Source organism: Arvicola amphibius, chromosome 2, assembly GCF_903992535.2.
Source record: "Arvicola amphibius chromosome 2, mArvAmp1.2, whole genome shotgun sequence".
Lineage (NCBI taxonomy): Eukaryota > Metazoa > Chordata > Mammalia > Rodentia > Cricetidae > Arvicola > Arvicola amphibius.
Genome location: NC_052048.2, coordinates 180366739 through 180378785, shown reverse-complemented (window position 1 = coordinate 180378785; position 12047 = coordinate 180366739). Strand labels below are relative to the sequence as shown.

General features: G+C 37.5%; 1 protein-coding gene across 1 annotated transcript in view; it reads right to left on the bottom strand.

Moving 5' to 3' along the window:
• Positions 1–12047, bottom strand: part of Exoc4 (exocyst complex component 4) — a 722780-nt gene that overhangs the window by 658301 nt on the left and 52432 nt on the right. The window contains exon 4 of the mRNA XM_038318719.1: positions 10057–10241. Within this exon, the coding sequence (XP_038174647.1) occupies positions 10057–10241 (185 nt within the window). The remainder of the gene's footprint in view (positions 1–10056; positions 10242–12047) is intronic.

The following is a 12047-nucleotide window of genomic DNA, read 5'->3' as shown; positions in this document are numbered from 1 at the left end:
ACCTGTAGTGAAGATTACTTACAAGGAAATAAAGCTCAAGTGTCACCATGACATGAGAAGTAAATGGGGGTTAACAGTGTACTAAACCCTCATTTAAAATTGTGCTCCTCGTATTCATTTTTTTTTTTTTTTTTTTTATTTTTGGTTTTTCGAGACAGGGTTTCTCTGCGGCTTTTTTTTTTTTTTTTAAGAGCCTGTCCTGGAATTAGCTCTTGTAGACCAGGCTGGCCTCGAACTCAGAGCTCCGCCTGCCTCTGCCTCCCGAGTGCTGGGATTAAAGGCGTGCGCCACCGCCCGGCACTTGTATTCATTTTTTACTTATTTTCCAGGAGTTTACGCTTCTGTTTTCTTTAAAATAGACTCAACCATTGACAAGTCAAGACTCACGATAATAAAGGGTGACAAAGAATTTCTCAGACTTATTCAATATTATTGTTTCAATAAAGACTAGTCTCTCATCATCTAATTTAAAGTAACTAAATAAATATATTATAGATGACATAAAGATTATAATCAAAGGGGGTGGAAATGCCTCGGTGGTAAAGAGCACTGGCTGTCCTTCCAGAGGATCTGAGTTCAATTCTTAGCACCCACATGACAGCTCACAACTGTCTGTAACTTCAGTTCCAGGGAATCCTACACCCTCACATAGACATACATGCAGGCAAACAACAATGCACATTAAATAAATTAGTAAAATAAATAAAGATTATAAATGACAATTACATTTTCAAAGTAACTTTTTAATTTAATAGTACCTAGAATAATGTCAAAGCAAGAGTAGCTTGAGCCCTGGTCATAGGAAACAGAATCTTCCAGTCACACAGCCTGAAGAGCAGAAGTTTCTCTAAGTCCAACCCAAGGGTACAAGCTACAGTTCTCACTTTGTTCCAGCCCAAAACACAGCAACAGCAGCAGCAGATCACTCACAAACTAATTCTTTAAAGGGAGAACAAGCACAAGAGAAGGGAAGGACCAAGCCCACTGGAAAGACTTCAGACAGGATGGAGGAGCAAATTGAAGTGGGACAACATGTAGACCAGGGGTTCTTAACCTTCCTAGTGCTGCAGCCCTTTACTACAGTGCCTCATATTGTGGGGACCCCCAACCATAACACTGTTTTTGTTGCTACTTCGTAATGTTGTTATGAAATCATAATGTAAATATCTGATATGCAGGATATCTGGTGTAACCCCTGTGAAAAGGTTATGTGACATTCCCCTGCTTCCAGGGTTCACAACAGCCAGGTAGAGAATCACTGATCTAGATCCTCTTTCATTGTAACATTTCTCTACCCTCTTCCCAACCAAGAGCCTTCTGAACCCAAAGCACTAGGTTTAAATATATGTATTTTCCCTCTCCTTTCCTCCTTTTTTACAGTATTGGGGATCACACTCCCTACTATATAAAAATGTTGCCTCTGAGCTATACCCATGCATCTTTAAGAAAAAATAACAATATTTCAAAAACCTCTGAAAAAAAGCTTTGTTGAAGAATAAAATTATCAAAAAGAGCAAAATTATCACTTATAATAAAACAACTTTTATCCCATTATCCATTATCCTAGGACTTCTCCCTTCTACTGACCACGGTGAGTGAATATCCATTACCTGGATATGTTGGTAGTTGGCACTATGCTAAATGCTGAGGATAAAAGTGTGACTAAGGTAAACCAAACATCACACATTCTAATAGACAGCATCACTCCCAGCTAATGTGAAATTTAATTCAGGTATATAAGTATTAGGAAATGGTTATTTCCACTTAGCTCTTCTCTACGGATATAAAAATCAAGTTTCTAATTATCTAAATAATCCTAAGTAAATACAGCAGACTATATGTCCAGTGATCTGCCGATCGTTGTTGTTTTCATTTTTAAAACAAGGTCCTACGATGCCTTAGCCTCTAAGCACTGCAATGCAGCCATGCACTACCACATCTCTTTTTATTCTCAATGTTTACTCTTAACTAACTCATCTACCTGCACTTTACTCCCAACGAGAAAATGAGGTCTCAATGCCTCCCTAGTCCTCAGTTACATAGGCCATAGAAACATAATCACTGAGGAGTATAGTGCTACTGCATAATTTTGAAAGAGTTAATTTTGACTTGAAAATGACAGGAAAATTATATACATACATTATAAATATTTAAAGAACTGGAGGAGTTATTTGTATAGCAGGATAAATAAAAATATCAATGAGCAGAAAAACAGAGGATTATGTATAGCTAGAACACTGCCTGTCATTTCTAAAAATAAACAGTACAGGTAGTGCCTGCATGTGGATGCCGCTATGTACTGAGAATGGAATGCTATTATGGTGGTATCTATGAGCAAATGCTGAATGTGCACAGAGAGTCTGGGAGCAGTGCCTGTTCGTGACTGCTGACATGTACAGAGTGGAATGGTAGTGCCTGTGCATAAATGCGATGTTACACACTGGGAGTGTAACTGTGCAACACAGATGACATGGGATTCACTTTAGACCATAATCTACAATTATTTTCTCAGTATAGAAGTCCACAAGGATATTTCTGACAAACACGAGGTAACCAATGGCTTGTTAACTAAAAAAAAAAAAAAAATAAAATAGCTTCTCGACTTTATAATCAAATCAAAGCCAGGACTCTCAAAATTTTATAAAATCAATTAACTGAAAAACTGCATTTAGACCTTGTGTTCTCTCCCTCTCTCTCTCTCTCTCTCTCTCTCTCTCTCTCTCTCTCTCTCTCTCTCTCTCTCTCTCTCTCTCTCGCACACACACACAAACCTTTTCCCTTAGACCTTAATTCTTTTCCTCTGTGAACACTAATTCAAGGGCAAAAACTCTGGAAATGCCGGGCGGTGGTGGCGCACACCTTTAATCCCAGCACTGGGGAGGCAGAGGCAGGCGGATCTCTGTGAGTTCGAGACCAGCCTGGTCTACAAGAGCTAGTTCCAGGACAGGCTCTAAAGCCACAGAGAAACCCTGTCTCGAAAAAACAAAAAACAAAAAACAAAAAACAAAAAACAAAAAAAAAAAAAAAAAAAAACTCTGGAAATGATTTCTAGGTTTTTTCTTGGACTTCATTTTTATTTCTTTGTTTTTTCTGTTTCTTTGTTCTTTGAGACAGCTCTGGTTATCCCGAAACTCACTATGTAGACAAGACTGGCTTCAAACTCAGAGATCCTCTTTGTCTCTGCCTCCCAAGTGCTGGGATTAAAGATATGTGCTACTATGCCAACTCCTCTTGGAGTTCTTTTTTAAAAATAATTTATTTTTATTTTATGTGCATTCGTGTTTTGCCTGCATGTATGTTTGTGTGAGGGTATCAGATCTTGGAGTTACAGATAGTTGTTACCTGTACTATGGGTGCTGGGATTTAGACCCGAGTCTTCTGAAAGAACAGTCAGTCCTCTTAACCTCGGAGGCATCTATCCAGCCCTTCTCTTGGACTTCAAAGGAAAGACTTGGTTTCAGAAATTCCAGAGAAAATCTCCACACCTACTCATTTACTAACTTCAGAAATGAAGCTCAGAAGAGAGGTAGATGCTAATATGGCATGCCACATTAAATGGACGTTAGTTTTTATTTCAAAAAGAGAGAAAAGTCCTCCTTCACCATGAATCTGAGACAAAATTGAAAAGGTATTAATTAATTTCCTCAAAGATCTTTGAATCTCTGGGAGTTGTTTTAGAAAACAAAATAAATAAAAGACTGTTCTCTTGAAATTTCTAATTAGTAAGAATGCTCTGAACTGTTATATTTTAAAGAAATGTAGGAATGTGGAGTTATTTTTAAATATACATAACTTTTATTTTTAATCCATTCAGAATCATCCACAACACATCAGTTGATGCACATCAATGTGTAGTATGAGTGATGTGGGTTTGGCTACATAACAAACAACATGGTGCAAATGGGGAAACTATGTTGCAACCTAAACTACACCACATCCAAAAGCAACGCCCACCATAACTTACCCAAATCCCACCAGCACTATAATTTATACAAGGACTTTCTGGCCGCAATTAAATGCCCAACTTGCTAGGAACTTCTTCATTATGTGTTTGATTTTCAAATCCATGAAAACTGTTCTTTCATTATTTTTTTAAAGAACAGTTAGAAATCTTCCAGCTTGTAAAACATTTGTTCTTAATTCCTTGGATTAGTCACTGCTAATCCTTGGATTAGTATATATAGGTTCAACTATTACAAAATTTACAGGTCCAACTCATTTGGTGGATTTCATTGTCAAAGACTGACAGGAGTTCACAAAGCATTACACTGTAAATCTAATAACTAATATATTCACCTCTATAACCAGAATGACTAGTACAGAGACTGTCACAGAGAAAATCTTCATAAAACTTGGTTAAATCAAACCGAGCTGCAAAACAGTCATCAAAGATAACATGCCCTGAGTAAGAAATCTTAACTAAGTAATGAGACAGGAATCACTGACATAGTAATTCCATATATTTCTGAGATCTAGCTGAAAATACAGAAACAACAGTGAATAGTTTAGAAATCAGAAAATATTGAGAAAAAAAAGAGCCATGCCCTCAAAGAGTAGATCAAGGGTGAAGATATAGCAAAATAATTCTCCCCACACTTGCACACAAAAATGAATACCAAACCTTTTATGGTGTTTTCCTCTTAGCAGTGCAGTACTTCTGATGATGCACAAAGAAGTGGGGTCAAGCCAGGTAGTGACTGCACGCCTTTAATCCCAGCACTCAGACAGGCAGAGGCAGGAGGATCTTTGTGAGTTCAAGGTCAGCCTGGTCTACAGAGTGAGTTCCAGGGCAGTTAGAGCTACACAAAGAAACCCTGTCTCAAAAATCCAAAAACCAAAAAAGAAAAAAAAAAAAGAAGAGAAGAGAAGAGAAGAGAAGAGAAGAGAAGAGAAGAGAAGAGAAGAGAAGAGAAGAGAAGGCAGAGTACTGACCCAGGATACACACAACCTGTCAGGATGAACTATCTTTTAAATAATTTTTCAATGATCTCATATGATGATAAACTCAGAGGTTCTATACAGAAATATGAAAATAACCCACTAAAATGTTCTTCACTCCCCACTTCTAACTTCCACAATAATAAATGTTGCACATAACCTTTTGCGGAGCATTCTAGATAACTACACATGTTTATGACTGCATGTTAAAAATACATATGCTCATATAATACACGCTGTTTCAATTTGATTGAAGGATTCAATAGTACATCTCAGAAATCTTACCAATCGAGCATCGAGATCTTTCTCATCCATTTTAAGCTGCTGTGTTATATGAAACAACCATGCTCTTCGTGATGAGCATTAAAGGTATATGAAGTTTGGTGGTGGGTAAGGAAGTTGGTTTGGGGGTTCCCTTTTTGTGGGGCATGGATATGTCATTTCATTGTTGAGAGAAGGTGGACATAGCTCTATTGCCCACCCCTGAGTGTTATAGAATTTTGGCATACTCCACTGCACCAAGCTGAGTTACATGGGTTTTCGTGCTGTTATTAACAATAATTTTGCAATGAATATCCTACTATATATATCTTCATAAACTGATAATCTGAACCTGGAAATGGAATTCCAAGGTTAAAGAAAGAATAAATCATACAAAATGCACGTTGGTTATCCAACCAAAGAGGATAATCATAATCCCCACCCTTAACAAGACAACATGCTATGGATGGCTTTGGCTAGCTGATTCTAGTTTGTATTGCTCTAATCATATGTCTCTATCTATTAGATTAAAGTCTATGAATTATATCATTTCCCTTTTATTACTCTGAGGAGTATTTTCACAATTTAGATAGTAAACCTTATTACATATTTTTTTCAGTCTATGTTTTTGTTTGTTTGTTTTTAGGAAGTGAGAACTTTTGAAACATTCCCCTTTTTGGTTTTTAAGACAGAGTTTCTCTCTCTCTCTCTCTCTCTCTCTCTCTCTCTCTCTCTCTCTCTCTCTCTCTCTCTGTCTAATTAAATTATTATGTTGTCTGCTTGCACACCAGAAGAGGGCACCAGATTTCATTATAGATGGTTGTGAGCTACCATGTGGTTGCTGAGAATTAAACTCAGGACCTCTGGGAGAATAGTCAGTGCTCTCCAACTCTGCGCCATCTCTCCAGCCCTTGAGTCTATGTTTTTAACTTTGGCTCCACTTTACTGAAAATATATTTTGTTTTGGAATAAATTATTTAAAATTTTACAACTGTCTGATTGCTCAGAAAAGCAATTCTCTACTTATAGTCTCATATGTTAATGCCTATCAAGTTTTTCCATATGATTTATTTCTATTGGCTAGAATCTTTTATATGCAAAGGATAGGTACCTAAATTTTCTTCAAAACAATAGCGAAATTACCTTAACTTAGGTAGGTGTTCTAAATATTTTTCCTGTCCTATCCTGTACTGACCTAAGCTAACATCAAAAAATAAATAATAAAGTTTCAGAACTCTAATTTGTCCCAGTAACATTTCTAGTTTCATCCTATGCTGTTCTGTTTCGAGCAGCATTAAAATATACTTTAATATCACGTGAGGAAAGCCTTCCCCAGAACTTCCTTTTTTCATTTTGTCTTTGTTTTTATTTTGAATCACTGTTACATACTTATTCTTCTAAGTAGACATCAGATGTAAGTTTCAAACACATCAATTGGGTTTAAACGAAATAAATATCTACATGCTGAGGATGTGGCAATCTTCCCATTTGTTCATTTTTTCCAAACACAGCTTTTACAATTTCTCTCCTCTATTTCTTCTTTTCTACCACCTATCCAGACATCTTTATTTATTTCACTTTATTCTGTGTATGTGCAGAATATACACACCCATGTAAGCGGGATGTGTGCACACCCATGTGGAGACCAGAGGTTGATATTCGATGTCTTTCTCAATTGATTCTCCACTTTCTATGTTTTTGAAATAGGATATTCACTGAACATAAATATTACTGATTTGGCTGATTGGCCAGCAAGTTCCTGATATCTGTCTGTCTCTGTCCCAAATGCTGGGGTCACAGACACATAGCTGTTTTATGAGGATGCTGAGGATTTGAACTTGGATCCTCTTATAGCAAATGTTCTTAGTTACTAAGTCATTTTCTACTTATAATTTTGTTCTGTTTTGTTTTGTTTTGTTTTAGACAGTGTTTTCACTCTTTAGCTGGCATAGAATTCATTATGTAGTCAACCAGTCTATAGCCCACACAAAAATCTCAGTTCTTCATATATGATATCAAAGTAGAGATGGGGATACTAGAATGGAAATGTTTAAATGGAGATAGAAGTAGGGGATGAAGGAGATGAAAGAGTGAAAAGGAAAGTAAACCAAAATAAAGGATGTATGAAAAATCATTTTATAAGCTATACCTATCATTTTATAACCTAATTTTAAAATATAATTTGAGAAAAAAAAACATGATTTTCTTCATATGCATTCTAATTACAACTTCTGGACCACTGATGATTCATTAGTTGAGACTACCATAACAAAGTGGCATAAACAGTTTGGTAAAAAATGACATTTGGGCTAGCAAGAGGGCTCAGCAGGTAAAGGCACCCACATGTGAAAACAGAGAACCCACTTCTTTGAACTATCCTCTGACCTCATGGCATATACAAACAATTATTCAATTTTTCTTGCTAATATTTTGTTTGCTTGGTTGGTTTAGGATTTTTGTTGGCGGGGGGGATTGTTTTGGTTTTTTGTTTGCTTTTTCAAGACAGGGTTTCTCTGTGTAGCTATGACTGTCCTGGAACTCACTCTGTAGACCAGGCTGGCCTCAAACTCACAGAAATCTATTGTAGGATATTAGTTCAAGATGTGTTACATCTATTTATGCTATGGCATATTTGTTTAATGATGCTAAGGTATGTTGCATTCTTTTATGTTGCATTCGTTTAACTCTGAAAAGCTGTGTTACTCTGCTATCTAAAACACCTGATTGATCTAACAAAGAGCTAAACAGTCAATAGCTAGGCAAGAGAAGGGATAGATGGGACTGCCAGGTAGAGAGAATATAAAGAGGAAATCTGGAGAAGAAGAGGGAAGAGACAAAAAAAGGAAGAGAGGAGGACACCAGGGGCAGTCACCCAGTCAACTACGGAGTAAGAAGGAAATAAAGATAATATAGAATAAAGAAAGGTAAAAGCCCAGAGGCAAACATAGGTAAAGAGAAACGGGATAATTTAAGTTAGAAAAGATGGCAAGAAACAAGCCAAGACAAGACTGAGCATTCACAAGTAAGACTAAGTCTCCATGTATCTTCTTGGGAGCTGGGTGGTGGGCCCTCAAATGGGGAAAAAAAAAAAAACTACAGAGCTCTACCTGCCTCTGGCTCCCAAGTTCTCAAGTGCTAGCATTAAAGAGGCATTAAAGGTGTGCACCACAATATCAGATTTTCTTACTAAAATTTTAAATTAAGACTTAAATTTTTTGATTTACTTTTGGTTTTCTGACACTTCATGTTTCTGTCCTGTTTAGGGGCCTCTATTATGTTCATGCAACACACTGCTTCATAGAAGTTGTTGCATGCTTGCTGCATACAAACATAAAGACCAGAAAAGTTCATCAATAAGCAAATATTTTGGTGACTCTCAGCCAGGATGGGTAGATCTTGGGTTGGTTCCTCACATCTGTCCCCCTCATTCTCTGGGGACCAAGTACTGCAAGGCAATGGCAGAGGAAAGAGAGAACATAGCCAGCACAAATGTCTCAAGACTGACTGATTTATCCTAATGACTCACAAAAGCAAAGGCCCAAACCAAAAGTAATAATGCACTCATCCTCTTAAGGGAGGGAAGGAGAGGTTGCTTTGAACATTACTGCTCCAAAAATATGACTCCCCCCAAAAAAAGCCACTGACAGTCGTGGCACATGCCTTTAATCCCAGCAATCAGGAGGCAGAGGCAGGTGGATCTCTGTGAGTTCGAGGCCAGCCTGGTCTACAGAGCAAGTTCCAGGACAGCTAGGGCTGTTACTCAGAGAAACCCTGTCTCAGAATAATAATAATAACAATAACAACAACAATAATAATAATAGGCCAACAACAAATTAAAGGAAAGGAAGTTTCTTGTTGTGTGGTTCACAGTAGGTAGATATACAGGACAAGGTGGGGAAGCATGGTAGCAGATGACTTCATGGCGGAGAAGCATGGAGGCTTCATATCTCAGTTTAACATATGCTCTGCTGTCTTTCTCCATCTCCCTTTTTATTCACATCTCAATCTCAGCCCATAGGATGGAACCAGGATGAATCTTCCTAATATATTCATCCCCTCAGAAAATGCAATCACAGACATACTCAAAGGTATATCCCAATAATACTCTACTCATTTGTTAATCTAATCAAGTTGGCAATCAAAATTAAGCAACACAATAACTAAATTATTGTGAATGTTTCACATATCTACTGAGAAATCTCAACCTGAAGTCTCCAAATTCTCCTTTCTTTCTTTCTTTCTTTCTTTCTTTCTTCCTTTCTTTAAGTAAAAACCCTTCCCAGAGAGAGCAAAGCAATGATTATAAACATACACAGACATTTACACAAAATTCAAAATGATTCTGTTTTATGATTTATCCAGCACCAGACACTGGAAGGAAGCTCTATTGCTCACAGTGACCCCAGTAGAATACACTACTAAAAAGGCAACCCACAGTTACCCTATTTACATCAAGCCTTGAAGTAATTCTGTAGTAGTTACTCACTAACTTCAGTTCATATATCTCTATAATTTTTATTATTGCTGACCTCACTGTTCAATTTAAGGAGTTCTTTCTCAGCTGCTTCTAAGAGCATAAAAATGTCTCTGATCCCTATGTAACAGGTCCACAGGAGATATTTCTTACATACCCTTACATAAGAAGACCAGAACAAATATACAAGGAATAAATGAACAAATTGTGATGTTACCCTCTCTGAATATGGCATATTTGCTATTATAAAACCATCTATGAGTTCAGAGACAGCATATTACAGGATGAAGAAAATAAATCATAATGTTCTGGAATACAAAGTATGTTTCTTCAAATAATGTCACTGCCACAAGACACTATAGGAGAGACACTCTTTAACCAACCTCATCTTCCCTTTTTCTTTGTTACGCTGCACAACTCGGCTAGTGGATTTGATGTACAGGTGCCGGTGCAGTTCCTCTATGAGAACCAAGTGCAAGTTCATTTTCTTGCTGTGAAGTTCCAGCCTGAGGTCACTGAGTCCCTCCACCTGGAGCAGTGGACCCTCCAAAGACTCCACCGCTGAAACCTGAAAGGGAAAAGAGAGCCAAGTAAGTACAGCTAATGAATCTTGCCATACTATAAGTAAGAAAGAACAGGAGTTTCTGAGAGCTGCATGAGCAATATCAGGCTTGCAGAGTATCATGTGGATTAACCCAGTACGGTCCTTGAGGTTTTGCTAGGATAAATAGAACACAAGAGAAAAAGAAAAGAAAACCCTGACAAAGGACTACATAAAGGCATGTAGGACACACAGCAAAGCTCTAGGTACTGTTTACTCCCAGACACATTGCTTGTCCAAGGACACATGTAAAATAACTATATCAATTCATATTTTCACTAGAATCTCAAACGCTGATGGCTGAAATCAACTTCTTTTGAGGGGGTATTTTTAGTTCGGGTTGTTTGCTTGGGGACAGGGTCCAACTATGTGGCCCTAGGTGGCTTCAAACTCACATTATTCTTGCATTAGGCTCCCTAGCACAAAACCACCACACTAAATCAACTTTAATAAAACTCACTCTGTAAGACAAGTCAAGGCACAGTGCATGAATATTTTATTAGCTTATTCTCAAGGTGATCATGAGCTAAACAGAACTCTGTTGGGTAAGGTCACGTATGTATCTATAAAGAACCAAGCAGTCTCTCTCATTTTTCTCATAAGCACATGCATTCTCATATGCACTTTGGCACACATACTACTGGTGGGAAGTAACAATCATGACCTCTTGATATCCTGATCCATTCTGATTAAACAGAGGGGACTGAAATGGAGAACCGAAGATAACAAAGGAGATGCTCTTAAGACGGCTTAAGGGATTTTAAAGACAAGAAGGACTGAATGAATCAAATCATACAGGACCGCCTATAATAGAGAACTTGAAAGACAGGGAACCAAAAGTAACTGACTTTAAAAATTAAAGTGAAAACTGTGGGGTGAGGAGCACATGAGGTATGATCTCATTTCTTTGTGTAAATTCAATTATTTTTCTATGTGATAATGCTCTTTTATATTTTGAAAGGAAATGGTGAAGGATGTTCTCTAAGTATTATTACTCAGGAGTGGGGCAAAAGGTGAAGGGAACTTAAAGGCTACAACGAAGAAAAGGAAGATGAGGAAAGAAAAAATGGTGACTTCAACCTAAGTCTGAAGAGAAAAAAAAAATCCCAGCGCCCCGAAGAACTAAGGATATGGTTATTCTCTACATAGGATATTTTCTCAATATTTCCGGTAGGGGTAGCTATGCACAATAATAGCACCATTTACAAATGGGTGATACCAGTAAAACTGATTATTGATAAAATATGACCCTAAAAACTAAATCATTCATGTAAGAGCAATAGTTAATAAAAATCATTAAATGCATTGGTGATCAAAAATATTAATGACAGATCTACAGTGGACAAAGGGGTCATCTGGGAGCTTATAGACAATGAAGACAGAAAGTTGTGGCTGTCAAATACAAACCAGCCAAAAATGACCTAAACATAATAATAAAGTGCAACAGCTCACCCATAAACACATCATTTGTTCTGTGAGGTGATATAATCAAATGTCAGTATCAAATAAGTTTTCTTAAGTTAAAGCAGGAAAGAATCAAGGAGTGGAAGATTGACAAGCCCTGGGCCAGCTCTGCCCTCTGAAGCCTGCCCATTCATTTTCACACTGACTTGCAACTGCCCCTGTTATGACAGCCCCTGGGCCCTGTGCAAGCTGCCAGTAATTCCAAATGGAAAAGCAGACTCACAAAATGATCAAAGTGTCCCCAAGGAGGAAAAACAACAACAAATTCATTTATACTCATGCCCTAAAAATGGATTTTAACTCAATCTC